Below are 26,227 nucleotides of genomic sequence, written 5' to 3' on the forward strand. Positions count from 1 at the left end.
TTTTACCTTAATGTACCTCCACTCTCGGTACATTTTAGAAATCTTTCGTGTCACCTAAAATTAAATATTCTTCTCCGATTTGGTCCGCAGCATGTTCCTCAAATCTAGATACACTAAACTCCATTAGAATTCTTTTCTTCGGCATCTGTCATTGAATTCCATCAACAGACACATGCAAAAAGCCAGATGAAAATGCTAAATATCCAAACTCCTGTTGAGTCACAAATCTGCAGATCACATATTCCTACATACAAGAGAAAAATGTTAACATACACACATAGCCCTACTACAGGAAACTCACTTCCAAGTGCCTTCCCATCAATCAGAAATTAGGCAATATGAGTTTTGACATTAAGCAAAAGCGAGAAAACAATAAACCTATAAATAGTGGTGTGTGTGTGTGTATATATATATACAGGGTGTCTCATAAGTAATAGCACAAACTGACATAGGTGAAAGTACACGATAATAGAAGCCAAAAAGTCTCAGTAAACATGGGTCTGCAAAAGAGCCATTTTCGAGATAATCGCGAATGTGTGATTACAAGCCGCCACTGTATTCAGTGCTGATAAACATCATCCTAGTTAGTAAAATGCTAATAATGTGTGCGAATGTGTGGTTAGAAGCCTTCACTGATTGCATTTTGTAAACACCGAGTGCTTTACTCCTTGCATGTTCAGAGGTTTGCTCTTTGTTTACAAAACAGAACATTTCTGAGAGGTGGTGTTGTAATCAAACAGGATGGATACAATCAGTACAAGCTTGTGACCAATTCCAAAATGTACCGGGGGTGTTGGAAAGAATTTTACCAACTAGGACCACGTTTACAAACAATGAGGCCAGTGGTGGCTTGTAATCAATCACACATTCGCGATTATCTCGAAAACGGCTAGTTTGCACATGTTTACCGATACTTTTTTGCTTCTATTATCGTGTACTTTCATCTGTGTCACTTTGCGCAATTACTTTTGAGACACCCTGTATATATGTGTGTGTGTAATTGAACAGGCGTTTACAGTATATAAATCTTTGGATGCCTACAATTATGTTTGAGATAAGGACTGGAAATTTTCTGTACGTGAAATATTAAAAATTTTCTGACACACTATGAATCTTGAATTCTACAAACTATCTCTCCCACAGTGATTGTTTTTGCATTTCTGGAATAAAAAGCCCTAATTTCAATAAATTTCAGACACTTATAGTGCACAAAACATTGTAACTTTTAAACACTATCATTTGTAATTTCTCAACTGTTCAGATTCTCAAAATGCGAAATCATTTGCCGAAGTCAGATCGGGATTTCTTTATTTTTCAGTACAAGCACTGACTTTTTGAGATTCCACCATATCATTTCTTTCTTAAACGACAGTTAACTCCCTTAGCAACATGTTGTGAGCCTACGCACTGGAAGCTGTCATGCTAAAATTATGACATCTGGGCATAAACATTTCCTTTCAGTAGATAGCCCTTATATGGCGGAACTGTATGCAGTCCTAAAGGCACTGGAATTTGCTGATGTTCACTGTCTGAAGAAAGTCACTGTTTGCACAGATTTGACCAGTGTTCTCCAGTGTCTGCTAAATGTCCTTATCTGCTCATGTAGGCATCAAGGGCAACAAAGCAGCAGCCAAGTCTGTTGATGCAGACGGCGACGTTTTTGTGCACCTGCCTGCTAGGGACTTGCAGAATGTTTTTAGCCATTTTCTTCATGACATGTGGCAGGAAGAGTAGGATGTGGTAACAGGGAACAAGCTTCGAGCTATTAAGCCCACCACAGATGCATGGCATTCCTCTTCCTGTCGAGAAGTTCTTCTAACTCCACTGCGTATTGCACAAAGCCGTCACATCCATGGCAACTCACTGCAAGGACCGGACCCTCCAATGTGTCATGTCTGTCTTGAATGTGCCTATTTTGCTTTCCTCAGGCAGACTTTTCTTCCCAACTGTTTGTTATCTCTATTGGGAGATGACGACAGTGTTTTAACAAATATTTTTAGCCTTTTACAAAGAGCTGGTCTATTCCACTATCTGTGAGGAAGTTCTTAGTTCATTCTCACTTTTAAATGTGTTGGGTTTGTCTTGTGCAGGTCCCTTTACAACCTTCACTTTAGGGGAATCACGAATGTGTTGCACCTTAATGAGGATTTTCTCTGCCCCAATATACATACATTGTGACAGTCACTTTATCAGCAAAACCGTCTTCCTTTTGCTTATCTTGGAAATCCAGACAGAACTGATAAACAAGATTGTGATCCTGGAGACTGGGCACCTGCAACAGCTGCACCCTGTGTTGTTTCACATGAAGGGATTTGTGTTGAACACACCACCCAGTTGACTGCGACATCTGCAATTTCTGAATCACATGACGTTTTGACTTCTTAGGGCTCCTGGCATATGTTTCTTGCACAGACCGCCAGTCCCCTTGAACTTGTTACAGCATAAACAAATTGCCATTCCTGTGGGTATTTCTGTTCGATATTTTCTATGAAATCTCTGTTGTACCATCACAACAGACTCACATTTAGTGAATTCTAAGATGCAGAATGCTTTGTGTTCACCAGTGCATGCCATGTTTGCATTAGCTGCATTATACTGCCACCTACCGGCTAAATGTACAATTACTTTACTTGTACTAAGAGTACAAACTTGGAGAGATTCATTATGTACTGATATGCACCTTTTTGCTGTAGTTCTTCTACTAAAAAAGTTCAAAACTCCCGAAGGGAATTATGAATCACCCTGTATATAAAACACTTCTAGGTTTGACTTCCATGTGTTGGATGATTTTCACAAAGTGTATGGTAGGATGAATAAAGTATTTGTATGATAAGATTTGGTCCTACTTAATCCTTGAAGCTTCAAGAATGTAATACTGTGTTTCTAAGTAGTGGAAAGAAAGAGTTTGATGCAGGAGTTCTTGTGGTTGAGTTGCAGCTATTCAAGCCTTTTTCTATGCTGAAAATGCACAGGCTATAATAATACTAACACTATCTCTCATCACCAGGGCTCGAAAAATCCCGGTTGCCAGGTCGCCATGGTGACTAAAAATTTCAGCCTGGCGACTGTGATCTTTTGCTATTATATGTATGATATTTTGATGATTCTAAGTTCAAATTGCAGTACAGCGTAAGTTAGCATATGATTTTTTTTAACAACGTTGTGAACATTCCATAGATTCCCTAACAGTTTCTTACCCTTTGTCCCCCAACACCTCATTTCCTGCTTTCTCAAATAATGTAGCGATGTTTTGAATACTGTGATGCTCAGCATCTCGTACAGTGTGTTTCGAAAGTCTCACAACCCAAACTTTGGAAATGTGGTATATCATGAAAATCATAAGAGATATTTACACCGGGTTTTCTGCATTATAAAGCTTCATCCATTGAGATATTTTTCAATGCTTAAAATTATCAGTTCACTCCATACAGAAAATTATATAAATTAATAACTGACGGAAAGCACGACTCAAATTTTTCCAGAAATAAACTTCTAAGTGAGAAAAATATGTAAGAAATTATCGAAGGGTCATAATCAGACATCTGATGACTGATGCCATGTCAGTCTGTCATTTGCGACCAATATTGGTCATGTGTAACATTTGATGAATTTTTGACAAGCGATTTTATGGGTTGAGTGAAAAGTGCCATTTTAGGGACATATCTTCGTATATGGCAACACTAGCAGGTCGAAATATTGCCAACAGTTGCATGCAACATGTGTCTAAGTATTGGCTATACATTTATGTGAAAAATCGTAAATCAAGATTTTGTGCCAAAATTGGACTCTTGAGAGAATCCTAGGCTGCCCCTGTTTACATTGAATTCTCTTCGCTCACTTTCGCTGCTACTGTGCCACTTTGTTTTAATTGATTCAGTATGGAGTATTCATTGGATTTGCTGTTTTAAGTCCACTTTATGCACAGTAAGGCTAATCGGAACTGGACCTACAGTTTAAAGTGGGATCCGAACCACTTGTGCCTCCACCGAGTATCGAACCCGGGATCCCTTGAATACAAGGCAATGCTGCTACCACTGTGCCATGGGGGAGGCCCAGGGAGCAGTACGTGTGCATTGCTGAAGAGTATTTTACTACTCATTCTTACACTCATGTGCAAGAAGTTTTCCAATAAAAATGCCCTCCCTGCTTCTGCTGTAGCTACCTCTCAAAGCAACTGTTTTACAACTGAACACCAACAAATGATCCCACAAATTGTTTAAGAGTTGGCATTTATTGTTGAAAATTAGTTCTCAGATGTCTTCAGCAAATTAACAATGCTTTTTAAAAATAATGTAATTGCCTTTATTTAGATAAATGCTAACATAAATTTATGAACCCAGTGATAGCCTACAGGATTAGTTTAGTACAGAAAACCCGGTGTAAATATCTCTTACGATTTTCATGATATACATTTTCAAAGTTTGAATTGTTCGACTTTTGAAACATACTGTAGTATGCACAATTGCTAGTAGGTGTTTTCCTGGCGCCTGATTTTCAGAACTGGCCCCTAGCTTTGAAGAAAATTTTTCGAGCACTGCTCATCACAATGAGCACGTACATCATATAAGAGACTGCCTTATTTCTCAATAATGCAAAACCTGATTTCATGGTAAGCTGTAAATTTTCCTCACACAAAGGTACTTCATTATGTTAACTAATAAGATCATGATATATGACATGCACCAAATGGGATGATTTGAAATCAAACAACACTTTGCAATAACAATTCTTGGTGTTCATTCAAAGTCTTATTACTAATTGCTGTTGTAATAGCAACTATGCTTCATGTTGGAACTTCAAGAACCAAGCAAGATAACTTAAAAGAAAAAAAATACAACTCATCATCCATAAATGACATGAGGAGTCGTCTATTCACGAGAATTTCTAAAGCCACACTGTTAGAATCAAATTACCGAACATTTGCTTCCTCAGTTTTTATTATCACAACATGGTTGCACAAAATACTTTCTGCTTAATTAAACCATTCCTGCATTTACCTGGAGGCAGTAGCGTACGCAGGATTTTATCAAGGCGGGGGGTTATTTCTATAACTTTCTCCAAATTCACATTACCATTGTTTTATTATACTTTAATTAAATAATAATACTCATAATTAATAAATAATACTTACAATTAATTAATTAGCTGAAATACTACTAATACTACTACTAATATTAAGTAGTAGAAATCTACATAAATATAGTATTTATGAAAGCAATAGAACAAAATTACTTTCTAGTCATTCGATTTTTACCAAATCCGGGAACTTTTCTAAGGTTGGAAGTGGCCCCGGCGCCCACCCAGCATCGAAAAACATGGGTACCTGCGGGGTAATCAATAGTTAAGCTTATTGTTATTTGAATAATTGTCTAGTCAACAAGGTGAGACATTTTAAAGAGAGACATTCAAACGTGCTGTGGTAAACAATGGGAAAGCAGACTGGTGACTGTATTCTTGTCTGCCTAGCCCTGTCTATACATTAGCCGCTTACAACAAATCAAGAACTTTACTTACTTAATTCTCATTGTTCACACAAAAAAATACATGTTCATTGAAAATTGGTGCACGTAGAGGGGTGGCTGATGGTGTTACAGTCCCTACTATAATTTTGAGAAAATGAGAATTTTCAAATAAAAATCCGTTAAGAACTTTAAAAAATCAAAATGTGTAAATTTGAAACAGATTACTATTTTTGTCTTTGAATACAATTTTAATAGACTGAAAAGCTCAAGAAATACAAAATATTTGATAACAATGCGATATAGCACAAACGGATTTCTTCATTTTTACAGAAGAAACTACTTACGGAAATGAGTTTGTGTAGCATTTTAAAAGTTCGTGGAGGTATTTTCTTCCATCCTGGAATCGATTTGACCAAGAATTGATGTATTTTTGAAGAAAAATATCTCTCCGACGCACAATTGCCGTTGCTTTTATTTGCTTTCTCTAAGTGAACCAGATGTTGCGTACGTTTGATGACGTAACCCCTTTCAGTGTTTCCAATCACTGATGTTGAATTCCACTACGAACCCTTTTTTATAACTATGTTTACATAACCTAACCTTACCATGAATGGTTTTTGGGTCTATGTGTGAATGTTTTGTGGGTCTTTTTCAGTTAAGAAGGTTGGAAACACTGCATACCCACTGATTATCCACGACGGAACTCGAGTTGTGCCAGCCATATTGTGTGTTACGGAAGCGAAAAAAGGAAGAACAATAATTACTGTTAATGTAAAAAATTGCAATTATTTTCGTGAAAGAAGCAAAATGCCACCTTAAAGAATCTTTCACAATGCATAATCGGTAAGTACGAATGTTAAAAATGACTAAATAAACAAGTGAAAGGTGTTTGTACGAGATCGAATAGGTAATAAATATTTTATTATGCATCCTGCCCTCGAAAACGAAGCCATGTGCTATCCACATTTACTATTCCAGTCCTCCCGAAAGAAACTCCTGCACACGCAAGTGTATTGAACATTGTTAGAACTGAGATAGAAAACAACTTTTTTTCTCGTTTAAATCATAATTTACCCTCAGTGCTCGAAAAATTTTCTTCAAAGCTTACGCCAGCTCTGAAAATCAGGCACCAGGAAACCACCTAATACCATTTGTGCATACTACAGTATGTTTCAAAAGTCACGCAATCCAAACTTTGAAAATGTACATCATGAAAATCGTAAGAGATGTTTACACCGGGTTTTATGCACTAAACTAATCCTGTAGGCTATCACTGGGTTCATAAATTTATGTTAGAGCAATTGCATTATTTTCAAATACATTGTTAATTTGCTGAAAATATCTGAGAACTGATTTTCAACAGTAAATACCAAGTCTTAAACAATTTGTGGGATCATTTATTTGTGTTTGACTGGTTGTAAAACCGTTGCTTTGTGAGGTACAGCAGAAGCAGGGCATTTTTATTGGAAATCCTCTTGCACATGAGTGTATGAATGAGTAGTATAATACTCTTCAGCAATGTACACGCACTGTTCCAATGAATACGCCATGCTGAATGAATTAAAAAAACAGGCATAGTAGCGGCGAAAGTGAGCGAAGAAAACAATGTAACCAGGGGCAGCCTAGGATTCTCTCAAGAGTCCAATTTCGGCACAAAATCTTGATTTTTCACGTAAATGTATAGCCAATACTTGGACACATGTTGCATGCAACTGTTGGCAATATTTCGACCTGCTAGTGTTGCCATATACGAAGATATGTCCCAAAAATGGCACTTTTGACTCAACCCATAAAATCGCCAGTCAAAAATTCATCAAATGTTGCACATGACCAATATTGGTCGCAAATGACAGACTGACATGGCATCAGTCATCAAATGTCTGATTATGACCTTTAATAATAAATTACATATTTTTCTCACTTAGAAGTTCATTTCTCGAAAAAATTGAACGCAGCTTTGCGTGAGTTATTAATTTATATAATTTTCTGTACGGAGTGAACTGATAATTTTAAGCATTGAAATATATCTCAATGGATGAGGCTGTATAATGCAGAAAACCCGTTGAAAATATCTCTTACAGTTTTCATGATATACATTTCCAAAGTTTGGGTTGTGCGACTTTTGTAACACACTGTAACACAGCAATCCGGGGCGGTCCAGTCCCCGGAGATCAAGGTGGAAACCTAATGGTGCCACACGAAGCCTTGATCGTGACCTTGACGTGGTCTGACAAAGTGGAGCCTGGGTCACTGATAATCTTACCTGGCAATTTTTTATATATAGAGGTCCTTGTGACGGACAGAAGCGGTGGAGCCTAGGCCACCCAGAATAATCCTCCTAGGCAACCATTTATGTGATCTATCAGACTACACACTACCCCCGATGACGGAGGCAGATTTAGCCTCCGAAACGTAGCTAAATATCTTTAAAAAATAACAGTGGTTAAAAGTCCAAAAACTATTGGGTTGATGCGAATGAAATGTCCGGCCCAGGTGCGTCATTGCCAAAGGCCAAAATAATCAAAACTACAATACCTGGTTAATCAAAATAGTCGCCGTCTGCAGCCACGCACTTTTGTCATCGCTCAGCCAACAATTGGATTCCATGGCGAAAGAAGTCTGGAGTCTCCTCAACGGCATGTTGCACCGCCCGATTATCAGCGAAGGTCTTCCCTGTTAGGAAGTGATCGAGATGCCGGAAGTGATGGTAGTCAATCAGGCACGTATCCAGGAATTCCTTTCGGGGGGGGGGGGGGGCTCAACACCAATTTTTAAGGGTATAGTAAGAACCTCACAATTGTATGTTCAAGACCAGTATTGGCAATTGGGTTCCAAAACCGGGGGGGGGGGGGGGGGGGGGTTGCAGAGGGCGTTGCAAGGAAAGTTTACTTTCTCTTGGATGACAAGGCTTAACATTGAGAGGCCATAATGTTGAGGCAAGAAAATAAAAAATGGGGAGCAACTATCCCTTAAATCGTCGCCACTGTAAGGCTGTCATTTTAATCAGAACGTGAAATCGGAACATTTTGTACCACTCGACTCCTCTGTTTCCATGCATTAACAATGTGTGCCGGAACCACCTCAGTATGTGTGTTTGTCCATTTCTTCTCATCAGGCATAAAACATCTATGGCGTCTTTGAGTGTTTTTACGAAGCTGTTACACGTGCACGGGATGGACAATCCACTTGAAAACGCGAGATTCAAATTGTGGGCTGCAAACTGGACGCAGACAGCTCTCGAATATTCCTCTCTGATTCGAGCCTGAACACCACTAACGTGTCTTGTCCTTCCATGTTTGCAGCTCTTATAAAAGCCGAAACTCACCAAATTGTTCAGATTCAGGCCTTAGCACTCACAAGTGTTCAAAAATGCCTGTCACAGCTTCTGCTGTCTTGTCATATATCGGCACGAAACAAAAGAAGTCTTCTCGAATACATGTGGATCACGAAACAATTAATGCACAGTGAAAACCCTTCCGTTCCCAACACATTTAATGTTTCGTCTCCCAGTATGATCAAATGCTTACTCATTTATCTGCAGTGACGTGCCCAAGGGAGGGTTGGTGAGGTCATAACCCCATTTGACCCAGTATTCTTTTTTTTTTTTTTTAAAAAAAAGAGGAACGTCAAAGACAGGAAAAAAATCAAAATCAGGACTGACCACCAAAAATAGTATGCGTAACCCCTCTCCCTTCCGAAAATCCTGGACACGCCTCTCTTTATCTCGGACACATTTTTTAAAATCAACTCACCAGAAGTTTTTATTATTCCGTATTGGAGATTGAAGTAAGATGCGGTTTGGATATGATCCTTTAGGGTGCTGTCTGTCGTCTGCCTGCCTTCACACCTAACCTTAACAAGGCACTAATTTTCCATCCTTGTGACTTAGGAAGGTTTCAGACCGAAGGGACACGCGATACATGACGATTGGAATGGGCCAATCAACAGCAACGTTTCACACCGTAGCGACACAAAAGGCCGCACAAACCTAATCTTTAGGCGACACGGTGTGAATTCTCCCTTATTAGGCCACTGTCATTGTCACCTCAAAGTAATAGCTCTTGTTGACCACAGAAAAAAATCTCCTCAACCGGTGGGAATGCTCCTCAGTTTTCTTCTCTCTCCTATATTTTCTGTGCTTGTTTACTATACAGGCAACACCTTACGATTTGATACACACAGGACATGTACTATATGTAGACATTTTAACGAATAATCGGCTGAAGTCAAGGATGGCTAGGTGGCTCAGTTGGTAGAGCCTGAACTTTCCGCCTAAAATGTCTACATATGCAACATCTTCTTGCCTTCTCTTCTCGACATTCATAAAATTTTCGGCTGTCTCTTTATGGTAGTTAAGTGTTTGAATGTGTTTCGAAACCAGTAGGCTTAAACAAAAGTATTTTCTTATACCATGAAATTCTCGGACTGCATATACGAAATTTAGTTCTGGCAAAACTAAATCATCACTCAAAACTTTGATTTTCAGTTGATCTATGCAGCTTATTTCTGTTTTAATAAACCACTCCAATTCTGGTACTGCTGAAATATTCACTTTAGAGAGAGAGAGAGAGAGAGAGAGAGAGAGATAGATAGATAGATAGAGAGAGAGAGGGAGAGAGAGGCCTTGATCTCTTTGGCCCTCGAACCGAACTAGCACTACACCAAGGCCCCGGAAGTTCTGCTGTCGTCAATGTCTTCATTTTCGAATCACTATATCTTATAAAGCCACCATGGGACGCTGACTGATCTGACCACCAATCGACTGTATGAATTGTCACACTTACCTCTGAAATCTCATTAACCGATTCTTTGTACAGATCAACCGAAAAATTGAATCCGCGTATTTATATCCTCATTATATTCAAGAACGTTCCCCAGATAAAACGATTCGTTAATATTGCCACTAGTTGACTCCTTCTCTCATTCAAGAACGTCTCTCTCGCGCCTTCCCGAGATTAGAAATTACAACGAATCGCCCTACGTGTGGTGCTACCTTCGTTGTGCAGCTTCCAAATGCTGACACCGAAAGCGCAAGAAAAGTTTACGTGCAATATTATCAACAACAGGGTTATAGAACATTCTCCGTCTTGCCTCGATAATTGTCTATCTCCTTAAATCATCGTCACATTATTCAAAAAGCCAAAAACCTAATTTTATCTAGTGTAAAATAAAAAAAAAATCTGGGGGCGGGGGGGCTCGAGCCACCTCAACCCCACCTTGGATACGTGATATTAACAATAACAGGGTTATAGAACATTCTCCGTCTTGTCTCGATAATTATTTCTCCCAAATTATCATCACATTATTCAAGAAGCCAAAATCCTAATTTTATCTAGTGTAAACAGAAAAAAATCCTGAAGAGGGGCTCAAGCTTCCTTATTCCCACCTTGGATACGTGCTATTGACAATAATAAGGTTATAGAACACTCTCCGTCTTGTCTCGATAATTATTTCTATCAGATTTATAAATTTATTATCTTCACATTATTCAAGACGCCAATAATCTAATTTTATCTAGTGTAAATTTTTAAAAATTCCTGAGAGGGGTGGGACTCGAGTCACCTCATACCCACCTTGGATACGTGCTATTAACAATAACAGGGATACAAAACATGTTCCGTCTTGCCTCGTTAATTATTTCTCTCCTTACATTATTTTCACATTGTTCAAGAAGCCAAAAACCTAATTTTATCTAACGTAAACTGAAAAATTTCCTGGGGAGAGGGTCGAGACACCTGTGCCCCATCTTGGATACGTGCTATTATCAATAACAGTACGGAACATTCTTCGTCTTGCCTCGATAATTATTTCTCTTCTTAAATTATTGTCACATTATTTTATTTCACACCACAAGAAACCAAAGCCTCATTTTATCTAGTGTAAACCTAAAACTTTCGGGGGGGGGGGCTCAAGCCCCCTAAGCCCCCCCTCTGGATACGTGCCTGTAGTCAATGGAAGAGAGGTCGGGAGAATATGCTGGATGCGGAAGGGTTTCATATTGAAACTCATGGAGAGCCTGCACCGTCCTTTGTGCGACATGTGGGCGAGCATTGTCGTGCAACATGAGGACACCATGTTGGTGCACCATTGCTGGATGCTTGTGGAGAAGTTTGTGGTGCATTTCATGGAGTTCAGCACTGTAACAATTTGCATTGATGGTTTCACCTCGCCTGAGAAAGACATGATGGATCACACCCACCATAGACCACCATAACAGCAACAACACCTTCCATGGGTGGAGAGGTGGTTTCGGAAACCACCCTGGACGTTGATCACCAGAGTTAGGATTTTTAGGGGAAAATTTCAATGGGAAAAAGGAAGGGAAAAGGTGCTAAAATAAGACCCAAAAAGGGGCAAAAAAGGTGCTGATTGGGGCAAAAAAAAGGTGCTGATAATTATACTACTTATTAAAACTTTCCCTCCTATTTTATTAGTCTAAGCTATTCACTCGAAGCTGTGTACACATCACACACATAGATTGTGTTACAGTTTTTCACCAGAGTCGGGGAAAAACACAAAGCTGTTGTACCTTACAACATTAAGCATTTCTAATTTTTTTAAAAGTGAGTTTGTTTCTTTTCGGAGATAAAATATCTTTATATAAGCTGAAGCTTCTCTCTACATCCACAGAAACAAGTGGGGCAAACTTAGTATTCACTCGGAATGGCAACTCTGTGGAAGTGGCAAATTCCGCCTGTGTAAAAGATGCACAGAAGTCAACATTAAATTCCTTTAAATTTTGGTTCTTGGAAGAACACTGCTCAAATGCATTGCGAAAGAGAGGCTGCCGAGATTTACTTCCTTGCAGATTCTTGTTCTTTCGATGCTTACAGCTGGAAATATGTTGCTGGATGCGATCTCTCTGGTGTTTTTCATGTAATGTGATTCCCGTATCACAAACCGAGCATCGAATAACAGTTCCATCACTTTCTATGAACTCGTGCTTAAATTATTGAGCCTGACTGATAAATCGGGATCTGGGCACTTTCGGCATGATAAAGTACATGCACTAACAGGATCTAACAGAGTGAAAAAGCAGGTAAGGAACTTACATCCACAAACAATATCTGTCCACTGCGCACACATGAAAGGTCAAACCCACCACTTCAGAAACACATTGTTGCTTCACTGCTTTCCTTGTTCCTTCTATCTTAGAAAAAAATAACGGCGATCTGGTGCATATCAGTAGTGGTCTTTCCATTGTTGATTTCAAATAGGCAACAATCAAGCACAGTTTAAATACATTCAATTTCAGTTAACAATGTGTAAACATCTTAAAGAGAAAAGTGTCGCAAAAAAAAAAATAATTCAATGATTTGCTGAGGAAATATATTTAACACCAGTAAAAGGACACAAAAAGGGGAGGAAAAGCAATTAAGAACACGAAAAAGGGGGGAAAATAGATAAATGTCCCAGAAAAGGGAGGGAAGGGGAAAGGTTATCAAAAAAGGGGAAAAAGGTGCTGGAAAATTAGCTACATTCTCACGTTGAGGCAACATTTCACACACTGAGTCCTTCCAGAGAGGTCTCACTTTCACTACGAAAAAAAGGTGCACACCTAAGAATCCTAACTCTGTTGATCACGATCCAACCATTGTCCTGATCGTTTATGATTGTCATAGCAGATTCATTTTTCATCTGAAGTGACAATATGATGAAGGAAACCATCACAGTTATTCCTTACACTCACAGAACTGCACACCTCCAGAAGGCGAGTCTTGTTGACTGGTGTCAAATCATGTGGTACCCATGAGTCCAACTTTTTCACTTTACTGATCGCACGGAGCCGCCAAACGACAGTGGTAAGGTGGATGCCTAACTCGTCTGCAATGGCACGAACACTTTTCTGAGGGTCTGCTTCCACTGGGTTCATTTTGCAATGCGGTGTCACCGGAACGAAATTTGACAAACCAGCAGCGAATGGTGCATTCATTTACCATTCCTGGCCCAAATGCACTGTTAGTGTTTTTGGCAGCTTGCTGAGGAGAATGTCCCAGTTTGAATTCGTAAAGACAAATCACTCGCAATTGTGTGTTCTCCATGGTGCACTTTCATATGACCCTGTTCAGCAACACACTGCCTCCTGACTGTCTGGGTGCTCCAGCCTGTTTGCTGGACGTATACAGAGTTTATGATGTTAGACCTGTGACCTCAGTCAATCCCTGTTTTGTGTTGTTGAGGTGAGTTTCCCTCCAGACGTCAAAGCTGACATTGCATTTGCACCAACCCAATAGAATGAATAAATCACCACTGATTAGCTACAAAGAAGTACTTTAAGGAAGTTTCAAATTTCATGTGACAATGATTTCCAAAATTCGACGATAATTAGTCTTTGTGCTAGGAGAAATCATAAAACAATCGGAACCGTTACCTATTTTTTTCCACAGCATTTTTCTTATTCCACAAGCTCAAGGGGGATTAAACCCCACAACCCCTCCCCCTTTACGTATGCAATTGCCTGCAGGGACTGACTGGAAACCATAGCACAACATGTCAGGGTAGTGAGCCCAGGGGTCTGAACCTGTGACATCCCGAATATGGCTCAATCAGGGGCGGCGCCAGAAATTTTCGACCGGGTGGGCAGAAGCTCCTTATTGATAAACTAGGGTGGGCAGTATAAATGTAAAACCATATATAGTGTATATGTGTATGCAAGACGTATGTATCTCCCTCTCTCTACAACTCCCGAATTCCCTCTTACTTATTTTTCTTTCCTTTTCTTGTTTTCCTCTTTATCTTTTCTAATCTATTGTCGCATCTTGTTCCTTTTCCTTTCGTTTTGTCTCTGATGGACACAATTATTTGAAGGAAGTGTTTACACATGCGCAGCCATACCCCAACCAAACATTCTAATCACATTCTTTCATTCATGTTAATACAGTGAAATAAATGTGAATTAGGTTTAAGCTTGTGTTGCAAATACAAGGCACATACTTGATTTTATGTATTCGGCGACTATGACAGAAAGTGCGATGGTAGACCATCGTGAAGTTTCTCGTAATGTAAATGCATGTTCCTGAGCATAGTATTTTCATCGTATGAGTTTTTGACTGAACGAGTTTCTTACTCCTTGGGGTAACTTTTCTTAACTTACAAAGTTTGTACAACTGAGAAATCTATCTTAATGTTTGTAGTAGCGGCGATCGGGTGCCAACATTTCAGGGGCAAGGACAATATACTTATTCTTGGTAGAAAAGGCTTAGCATAAAGAGTCCATAGTGCGGGGGCAAAAAGTGGCAAAATGTGGCGGGGGAACTGCATCCCCCACTTCCCAGTCCTCCTAATCGCCGCCACTGAATGTTTGGATTAAATGAACGTCTTATTAGGAATGATTTAAAACACACACGGAGAACAAATTCTTTGTTCATTGTCCATGGAAGTATTCCTAAGCTAATGAAAGGCTATGTTGACAAAATATCACTCATAAGTAATAAACAAGTAAGATTGAAAAATCTGTTCAGAATTGAAGAGATTACTAGCTAAGTTGCTATTCGTTTTCTGAACTGTCATGTTACTAATGCGGGAGAAGCAATACACGTATGGTCACATGAACATATTATTTGAGGTAACAAAACGATTTAGGACACAGGGAATTCATCGAAGTTGATCACCGTGCCAGAAATAATTCATCTATTTTTCATAGATGACTTGGGTTGTATGGTGTGACCATTTCGAACACACTAGAATTTCAACCTCTACCCTGTGCAGCATACCCTGGAAACTTTATTCTTTCAGGGCAATGAGTCCCTGGCGCTTGGAACCACTGTCAAAGTAATAATTTACGAGGATTTGTATTTTGAGTGTCAGTATGTGTTTGTTTTCGCCCCTTCGTTACTTTCATCTAATTACCATTGAACCTTATCGTCGTCATTATCAAAATTAACAGAAAAATGGCTTTAAATAAAACAAATCAACCAGAACTTACTCTTCAAAAAATGGAATTTTATTAGTGCATAGCTCTTAGAAAGTTGAGGTGGTAGTTTCAATTGCACAGCGTTTCATTAGTGGATCAAGGCAGCTAATTCCGTGAACAATGACGTTGTTTTCCGAAAGTCTCAAATATTTGTCTCAGGCAATCACCCTCTTAAAATGGACGCATCTTCTGTGGTGATAAAATGCCACGTTTGGTGCGAGTTCTTTCTGTATATTCTTCCCCAATGGCATCACGCTGTCGCATTATAATAAAGAGATCCTGTGTCCGACTTCCCCCTCCTCTGGTGGAAGCACGATGCACACAGGTTCAGACTACACGTTAAACTGTAGGTTTAGTCCCGATTAGCCTATCTGAGCATAAAAGTGGGCTTAAAACGAAAACTAACAAAATCGTCTTCTGGATACTTCGTGACATAACTTTCTTTCTTTACTTCAACTGTATCTACAGATTCTATTTAATGTGGCAAAATTTATGTGTGGGACGAGGATTTCTAAATAGGATAAGCCACTCATTAGTAATTGAATAATTCTGTAGCTTTTTCCACACATAACTTGTTTATTAAAATTTATTCACTTCAGTATTGTAGTGATTATTGTGATTCCTTCTTATTAGTAGAATAAATATAAAGTTGATATTTCGCATACCATATTGATATTGGAAGACAACAGATATACAAAAATTGTAATGAAATAAAAAGGACACTTTTGGAATTTCAATGCAGAGCTAATTAAAACTATATTATACTCTCTAGCATACTTAAACCCGAAGGTTTGTGGCTGCAGCTGTCCCTATTCGGAGCAAGATCAATCCAATCTTTCCCATCCTTGCCGATTTCTTTTAGGTCCATCTCAACGTTATCCCTCTATCTTCGTCTTGGCCTTCCTAATGGTCTCTTACCATCAGGTTTCCCAACAAGAATCCTATAAACTCTTCTTTCCTCTACCATTCGTGTCACATGGCCAATTAAGTCTTCTTGATTAAATTATTCTAACAATAATAATAATAATAATAATTAAAAAGTTGAAATAATGTATTGTGTTACCGGAGGAAGTAACGCTAAGATGATGTTTTTATTTGTTTATTTGGAGATTATTTTAACCATACCCAGGCCGGGATTTATATACGTATGTGGAGGCCCGGAGCTGCAGCCCTCAAGTTCACCCTAAATTCTGATCTAATCTTGATCATATCCAGCATAATAATTTTGAGCCTCCTAAGCCTACTAACTGCTTTTAATGATGGAAGTATTCATTTGATCACAGTTTTTGTTTCAATAGCTCTAGTAATTACTTTCACTTTCTAATGACAAAACTGGCTTTTTATGGGTTGATAATATGTTAACATTTCTAGCATAGATAATATTCACAAGTAAAATATACATGTTATGAACACCAGAATACATTTATTTAACGAATCATTCATATAGCTATCTCCAAGTACATATATGTGGGTACTTATTGAATTTGATTGGGTGGGCAATCGGGTGGGCACAGGAATTTTTGGGTGGGCGCTTGCCCACCCGTGCCCACCCCTGGGCTCAATCCCCTTATACTGAATGTTTACATTAAACTGACCATTCGTAATGACTAATCACTAGTATCATTCATAACGACTAATCAGTAGTGTAACTAGTCAAAAGAAATACACGACAGCGCTACCTGATCAGCATGCTATTGGGACGGCAAGGAATCATTTATCCCAGACATTTTCGGAGTGAATTGACAATATAGAGAAAGTCTCCAATTTTGTTAATTTTCGGTATACTAACTAATCTTGGCCTCCTAATCACGAATCTGTTGTAAAAAACCGGGGGTCACGTCTGGAAATTTGAAAAAAGCCGATTGAATTTTTTATATATAGGTGTATATGCGTAGTTTTACGAACGAAAATGTAATCTCCTGTCATTGTTTCCAACCACGCCGTTGATTTACAAGAAAATGATTTATGATGTTCAATTCTAGTACGAACCACATTTTTTTCGATGAATTTTGGGGTGAAATGAGTGTTAATAGAACCTAACAGGCGTAACCTAACCACGTGTGAATGGTTTTGGGGGCTAACGTCAATGGTTTGTGGGGCTACCCGTGGATGGTTTTTGCGGCTAACGAACAATGTTTCATCAAAATGTATAATTTCCAGACGTGACCCCCGGTTTTTTACAATAGATTCGTGATTAGGATGCCAAAATTAGTTAGTATACCGAAAATTAACAAAATTGGAGACTTTCTCTATATTGTCAATTCTTACCACATTTTCTAGTACCTGTACTTTATGCTACATTCCGATTTCCAAACTAGAGACTAGATGTTTGGACATATTCAATCTGGGAAGTATGAAGACAGCAATGGACATATCACTCTGCCACTGCGGTATTGTCAAGAATAATCAATATGTTGTCAGTTTTACTATTAAATACAGCCGTTTTACATTTTCTATCTGGCCAAATAATTATCACTGCAAAGTATATTCATCGAACATACATGCACCGTTTGTAGTGTCGTATATTCAACCTAAAGCTGCAATGCCCAAGCTTTCCCATAAAGAAAAAAAAATCAACGCCAGCTGATTACATGATCCATTCATTTACTATACCTTTCATCTTCCTCAGTACCTCCTCTAGCAACTTCGGTATCGCTCATCTTAATAAATATAGCGGAAGATCAAAGTAAAGACACGAAAGATGATATATATGTATGTATTGAAAAAAGTTTATTGACCGCACAGACACTAACTTGCAAAAACGATCTCCTGCAAGCAAGCAGACTTTGCGATGCGAGCTGCAGCGCGACAGCACAGACAACTGAATAGAACCTACCACAGACTGTCAAAAACAGGGACACCTTGGATTTTCTAAATTGCTTGCAATTGAACAACACAAGCCAGCACCAGCTCGAAAAGAAGAAGAAAGATAAGAGAGAGGCTACAAGACATAAAAAATCAAAGTAGTGTCTGCTGCCACGTTATTTTTCTGCTGAAACCCATAAGAGATATGCGCGTGGCAGCAGACTCGGTCTTTATTTTATTGTGATTTCATCATGCTATGTATGCAATTACGTCTGTAACATACTGTGAAGTTTTAGCGATTACTTACACCATAGAGGAGTTAGGGAGTAGAGGATTACCCCACATTTAAACCTCGCTGCGCTTTGAAATTGCATTTCCATCGGTGGCCAGTAGATGGCGCGACCGTCTTCTTTTGCTGCTCGCAGTAAATAGGGGGGGGGGAGATTCATTGTCCCACTGGAGTGTCCTTCACCACAGAAAGGACAGGGGTGGGTTGTGAAACAGGTTTTCTCAAAACGAGGGGGAATATATGGCTTTTTCTGATTTCATGCAGTTCGTGAATTTACGGAATGCGGACTTTGCCAGGCAGCTATATACCCTACCAGGGCGCGAAATCATTGAAGATTGATTTTTTTTTGGGGGGGGCAAGAAGATTGTGGTCTACACAGACATACACAAACTATACATATATATTATGTATGCGCATGAAACTTTTCAAATTTTCTACCAAGCAACTGACAAGAAAGAGCCTATATGATTAATATTTATAATGTTATTAAATATAAAAGTAAATTACTAAACATGTAAAAATACATTAGTATTTAATACATATAAGGGAATTTATTTGATATTTTTTATGTATCAGATATTTATAACTGCCTTCTCGATTGCGCCGTGAATACGTTTTCGCCTTGCAATCAAGGAGTCCCGGGTTCGATACCTGGTGGAGGCACATAGTGGTTCGGATCCCACTTTAAACTATCGTTTGATTGACTTGTTATTGATTTTTAGTTTTGGTTATTATGTATAGGTTTTCTACCTACCTGTGGGTGATCGCGGCGATAGGGTTGAAGTAAAACATTATCTCTTATGCCTTTAGAATCGGTTTGGATGGAAGGGGGAAGGGTGCGTGGTATTCGCATTAACACAAGGTTAGTCGAGCAACTGTGCAGAATAAGGTTAACTAACAATGGCAGTGAGCCTAAAGTATCCAAAGTAAACATATATTGCTTAAATACAGGGTGCTCGGAAATTCCCCTTACAAACTCCTAGGGCTAGTAGAGGGGACTGAGTAGACAATATTTGGAATAGGAACCCAGGTCCGGAAACGTACCGTTTCTGTGCTACAACCATGACAATGTATGGGATGTGCATGTGTTGGTATGTAACCTGGTAGGCAGTACATGACGTCAGAAGATCACCTGATGGCACGTGACGTCTACAAATTGTTGCGTTCCACTGTCGACACAGGTGTTGATTAATGAATAGTAATTTTCTTTTTTGTTCCCTTGGCATTGTTACCAAATAAATTTGTTTGTATTATGGACTGAGTCACACGTCATTCACTTCTGTACCTTACGTAACACCTCATTTGACATGGTTGTAATAAATGATTACACTTTAGGTCATCAGGTGATCTTCTGACGTCATATACTGACTACCCGGTTGCATACCAACACAGGCACATCCGACACATTGTCATGGTTGTAGCACGGAAACGGTACGTTTCCGGACATGGGTTCCTATTCCAAATATTGTCTACTCAGTCCCCTCTACTTGCCCTAGGAGTTTGTAAGGGGAATTTCAGAGCACCCTGTATGTCTGCATTATACAGTGACTCAACTACAGGGGGGACAGGGGCTAATGCGAGCAATTACCCCTTCGATTTCAAATTTTATGCAAATAAAAATTCATTTTGTAAAATTTTCTTGCTTGTTTCGCTCGCATTATCTGCTATTCTTTTTTTCATCAAGTTCAGAGGGGCGGCGGGAGCCAGCCATTGGGCACGAATGATCTAAAAAAAAGTTGTAAAAGAGAGAATGCCATTGCGTCCAGGGAAATTAATAGCGCACTAATAAATCAATATTGTTTTCAATTGCACAAATTGGATCTAAAAATTTTTGAGGTATCTATCTGCATTTTTCCGGACCTTCTCATCGGACTAAAATGTATGATATAAAGTAATCCCCTCACATTAGCCTTCTAATACTAATAGTAACTAATGTATTCAACAATGTGCTCATTTCTGTTTTGGGGGTTGAACTGGACCTCTAGATTTCCAGTGTTAACCCAGCATCACAAGTTCAATTGAAATCTAGTAGAAGGAAATATGGCGGAACTCCAGCCTTGAAAGATGGGTAATAGGGCGGTGATGGGACTTCATTCACTGAAAATTCGTCACTCAATGAAAGTCGATCGGAAAGACTGAATTCCGAAAAGGATTTCAATTTTAATAATAGTGGACATTATTAATAATAATTTCAACAATAGCATTTCTTTTCGATATATTTCATGAAACAAGACCTTTTTATATTAATAATAGATCATCAGTGCTGGAGTTGTGGGTGTGGAGAAGGAGTGCAGAGGGGTGCTTTTCCCCCAGTTATGTACATTTCCATTAACCATCCCCTCCTGCTAGGATAATTTGCATAAGCATCCCCCACTTCTTCATTGTCTCCATGCTGATCTACACAAAGACCCTCCTCGACCAAGAGGCCTCCCCGATGGCGCAGTGGTAGCGTCGTCGCCTTGTAATCAAGGGGTCCCGGTTTCGATACCCCGTGGAGGCACAAGTGGTTCGGATCCCACTTTAAACTGTAGGTCCAGTCCCGATTAGCCTAACTGTGCATAAAGTGGACTTAAAACACCAAATCAATCCAATCCTCCTCGACCAAGCATACCAGCTATAGGAGTATCCACTTCGAGCACTGTAGATCATAAAATAAAAACACACTGGAAAGAAGGAAATGTCCACAGAATTTCAATATGGAAGAAAAATGAACTTCACAAAATGCCCCCAAATAATGGTAACATTTAACCCATACGCTGTGAACCCTTGGGGCAAAGGGATAATTCGACTCCACATCAAACTGAGTTTTGGGACCACTTTGAAGTAACATGGAACAGGTGTAAACTATTTTAGAATTTTTTTCAGCTCTTATTTGAATATAAAAAGGCTTAGAGCCATCTTGAAAATATTTGATGTGAAGTTACATTCAAATACCACACGTAAAATTAAAATTAGTGATAAAAGTTCATGATTTATCAAATTTAATTCTTTATATTGTGCAGCAACAAAGCAACGACTGATGAGTAACTGGATCTTTCTATACTGGATTAATGCAAGAAATAATAAGTTATGTCAGCGTTTCGTTAAAAAACACAACAAAAGTTTTTTAGTGCCTAAAAACCTATTTTGCTTGTTAGAACCTATTTTAGGTTCCACTGTTACCTGTGCAATACAAAGTGGTCTGATCTGTGTGGTCTTGCTCACTTTCGCGTCACTTCCATGCTTTGCGGCATTCACGCCTTGCAAACTAACATTTCAGCATTGAAGTTTGCACCACTCACTATATTTTTGTTTTAAGATTTTCAGAATATAAGATGATCCTCACAGACAAAATTGCGGAGTTTTACTGTGGATAACATGAAAACAGATTGGTGCCTAACTATACGGCGATGAGTGGAATTTAATAGCAAATTTCCAATGTTGAGTTCTGCCATCGCCGTAGGGTTAGGCAACACACATAACGTTATGCAAGATAGTGCATATTTCAGGATATATGTGTCCCATTTTCATTGCCTGTGACTATACCTAATCAGCAGTATTCAGAAATTTTGAACTATTTTAAAGTTTTTTTTAACCTACTTCAGGATTTTTCGAGTCTAACTTAAGATTTTTAGGACCTATTTCAGGATTTTTAGAACCTATTTTAGGGTTTTTAGAACCTATTTTAGGATTTTTCGAGCCTAACTTAAGATTTTTAGGACCTATTTCAGGATTTTTAGCATCTAAAAATCCCAGGTCTAGTTATGAGATATGGGATTTTTCCTATAGATGTCCACCTGCTAGCAAGGAAGTTAATTCTGCATTTCGGAGGGGACACATATGTTAAGTTAGCCGGGCCCCTCTGGCCGAACCAGAACGCCCCTGCTTATTATCGAAGATGTCGTATCATATGTTACTGGAAACCAGATTTCTGTCTTGTAAATTAAATTATTTCATAAGCGACACTTCCTGTTGAATTTCTAAGCTATATAAAATTTCAGAAGCAGAGAGAGAGAAAGAATATTGCGGGGCTGGTTCTACACTTCGCCACACCCTGCATTGCCGGGCGTCCACTACGCCACTGTCTCTAATTATCATGATCAATTGAGCTTTCGTGGCTCCCTTCAGTAGCTGTTATGTCAATCTTCGAAGGTTTCAGATTCAAATCTTCTGTGGAAAAATAGCGACGCATTGGCTTCGAGGAGGAGGGGGGGGGGGATAACCTTGAGTTAGGACTCACTCACTGTCGTAATGTTCCCAAGTTTACGACCGCAACCATTACCCCGATGCCCAAACTGCTCGCGGATCTGATTCAGGTTTGGTCCGCTTTTGAAGGTCCTACAGGCATTTTCTTCCCCCAACTCTCGTGTTTACAATCCCGCCAGAGCCAGTTTCTCTGTGACGCAGGCCCGTAGCCAGAATTTTTAGTAGGGGGGCAAAGTCAATCCTAGAGGGGGCAAATTTTTAATATATTGTGTTGCATTGGAAGATGCCCCCTCCCCCTCCTCCAAAAGTTATAAGTAACAGGAAAGGGATGATATCTTGAAACTCCAACGGACAAAAAAAGTTCGAGCAACATCAAATAACAATATTTCGATAATGACCTTTTCGGACTACCAAAGAATACAAAGATAAAGTTTAACATAAATAGGCTAATCGGGACTGTATCTACGTTATATTTACAGGTCAATAATGTTAATAGACGATTAATATGTACCAACAGCTTTGGGCTTCTCTGCAGAACTGATTAAGGAAGACGTTTATAAATCGTGCTTCATAATGTTTTCCTCTAGTTTCCAGTATGCAAGATTTTTACGCACAAAGGAATCTAACGAGAATCCAAGAACACCGTTGTGTCGTGTTAGGCAAGAAAAATAGAATTAATTAAATAATAATGGTTACATATTATCTACACTTTGATGAATTGTGTAAACATTTACATTTTTTTAGGCCTACTTGCTAAAACATTAAAATGGGTCCCTTACTCCACCATGGATTCTATTTGCTTCAAATGAAAGACTCTTGCATCACTTCAGACAATCTTTGCCTACGTTAACCATTTTGCAAAATATTGTGTTGACACCTTACAAACAAATAGGAATCCCTTGATTGATCAGCGACTTCTTGGATTACACTGTCATCATTAATATTTCATGTTTTATCAAGTTTTATCGAGGGAAATGCTGTATCCTCTTTACATTTTGAAAAATACCTTCCTTAATGACTATGGTACGATACCGAAAGATATAAGGGGCCTCCTTCGCTTTACCCCATTTCCGCGGCACGAAGTCTCTGAGCAGCTTATCGTCACCACTTTTTGAGCAGAAGAGTACAAACCCCAAATATCAGGGATTTTTATTCTGATACTAATTTTTACCAGTCACACAATGGCTTAAGATATATGAATAAAATTAGGAGAATCCACTACATAGCAGAAGAGTTGACATAATTATTTGTCAAAAAATTAGGTTGTGCCTGAGGTAGGTTTAACAGACAACTTCTGCTACAGACACAATTTATTATTATAAATATAAGAAAATAAATAGAATGTAATTTGAGAGATTTTCAATCGTATTTATTTCACTGCAGCTTTTTTCTACTTGTCATTTTCTTGAACCTATATTCATAAGGTGCCGCCTGATAACATCGACAACTTTCACAGTGTGTGCAGGACATCAAGACAAGCAACTTTTCTCAGTCACTATTTGCGCCTCTAATTCATCTTTCGATGTTACAAGCAATCAAAATAGGCATCTTCTGTCCTTAATGGATGCAATCCCATTGTAAGCTTCGTAGTTGCAAATGTCATTTATTTTTACTGCCGTTTAAAATTCTGAGAGCAATATATAACATGCTATTGAAACGATATCATGCAAACAGTCAGGGTTAAAACTTAATTTTTCCTTTATAAAATGGATATCATAACACACACCTATGTTGCTTACCATATTTGATGCGTTTGCATAGAGAAATGATTCATAAGATTTGAAATTGATATTTACACTCCATAAGATGCTTAGTGTAACCCTATCGAACTACAAATTTTATCGCTTTCTAACCGAAATAATAATTGTGAAACACTATCACATTTTCATCGTGTTTGATATTTGAACCAGTAAGCTGTCCTACATCTTTCACTAGCCGACCTACATGGTAGGATGGTTACATAACACACTGCGAAGCCAGGGGTTCCAGGTTCGAGCCTGGGCATGAGTGTTCTTTGTGAGCAGAGGCGAAACCACAATTTTTTATCTGGAGAGGGGGGTCAAGTACCAGGACAAACGTGCCAATAATAATAATAGTAATGTTGTGCTGGCAATGGTAGTAATAATAGTAGCATTACAAGACGTTATTATCGTCGTAAATCATGCAAAAGGGGATAGAAGTCGGTGCTAAAGCATTTGTGTTTGAACAAATTATTTGAAATATTTTTCCAACACGTTCAATTTCATATTAGCTAATAATGGAAAACAAGCACACAAACCGTATTTTTCAAGGACAGAATAATGACGAACATTATTATTTTGTACATATGACAAGTATAACTTTCATGTATACAACATATATTTTAAACATATGTAACATAGGGCGACATAAAATAAGAAAACACATATGCAACATGTTAACGCTAAATTGTGTACGTATTCAAAGTTTCTTTAATATATATATATATATATATAATTTAAATATATTACATGGTCAATTCATCCGCCAAATTGTCTCTCAAATGTGAACGCTCCATTTCCTCAAAAGAATTGTTCATGCATTTAAGCAGCAACAGTCTGAAGTATATATCTGGCCTTACCTCTCTCTCGGGTAATTTATAATGCATTACAGAAAATAATCATATTGGGATCGAAGCGAGCAGGAAAATCTTTAATATCAAATGTTTGCAAACTGAAAACAATATTTATTTAATAGGGCGCAACAAATTTCACGGGGAACATGGCATTCTCTTTAACATTTTTTTTTTTATTTAGATCGTTTTGGCTCCCAGGGCTGACTCCCGCCGCCCCCTAGCTATAGCTCTGAACGTGGGACTATAAGAATATCAGATACTGACCTTGCGAGCGAAGAGAGCAAGAAAATTTTACGAAATGTACTTTTATTTGTAAAAAAAAATTGAAATCGAGGGAGCAATTGCCCCTCTTTGTCCCCTGCAAGTGCCCTTAGCCGTCTGGAGGAAAATAGCAAGAAACACTTGAAAACTAATTCCAACTTGAGTAACCATTTTGTTCTACTATTCTTAGATTCTGCTAGACATGTTTCTTTACTTCAATGTTTGCCCCCTCCCAGATTGGACTTCCGTTCAAGATTGGGGGGGGGGACAATGCCCCTAACCCCTGTGGTTGCAGCACTGTTTGTGAGTGTCTCTTCATCAATTTCACGTCACTCCCTCTCTCTATCACATGAATCGCTATTACCAAAAGGTAGACTTGGGAAACAAAAAATTATGCTGTTCAAACTTCTTAGCAACACATCCAAGAAAAACATCCAAATACATTAGGAACTTTTAATACAAGACTACTCAAAATATCACAACTGTTCTACATACTGAAAATTGATAAATCATTTCCCGAAGTTTGAATCTGGAAGAGATTTTATTCCCCAAATCCTGATGCGACATTATACGGAATCCCACACACCTTCATAAATCACAAAATCAATAAATGTCTTTGTTATGTTGCTAGAGTAATGCAGGATCAAATTGTAAAGATTAGTGAGAATTCCAGGTAGATATGTATTCTGTACTTTTTACAGGGGGGGCAGTTGCCCCTC

General features: G+C 38.6%; 1 protein-coding gene across 1 annotated transcript in view; it reads right to left on the minus strand.

Moving 5' to 3' along the window:
• The window catches only part of LOC145989245 (E3 ubiquitin-protein ligase RNF25), a 32,526-nt gene extending 14,342 nt beyond the window's left edge, over positions 1-18,184 (minus strand). The window contains exon 1 of the mRNA XM_083124563.1: positions 17,989-18,184. Coding sequence (XP_082980689.1) covers positions 17,989-18,035 — 47 coding nt within the window. The 5' untranslated portion in view covers positions 18,036-18,184. The remainder of the gene's footprint in view (positions 1-17,988) is intronic.
• Between the last annotated feature and the right edge of the window lie 8,043 nt (positions 18,185-26,227).

This window comes from Lepisma saccharinum, chromosome 6, assembly GCF_977018435.1.
Source record: "Lepisma saccharinum chromosome 6, izLepSacc3.1, whole genome shotgun sequence".
Taxonomy (NCBI): Eukaryota; Metazoa; Arthropoda; class Insecta; order Zygentoma; family Lepismatidae; genus Lepisma; species Lepisma saccharinum.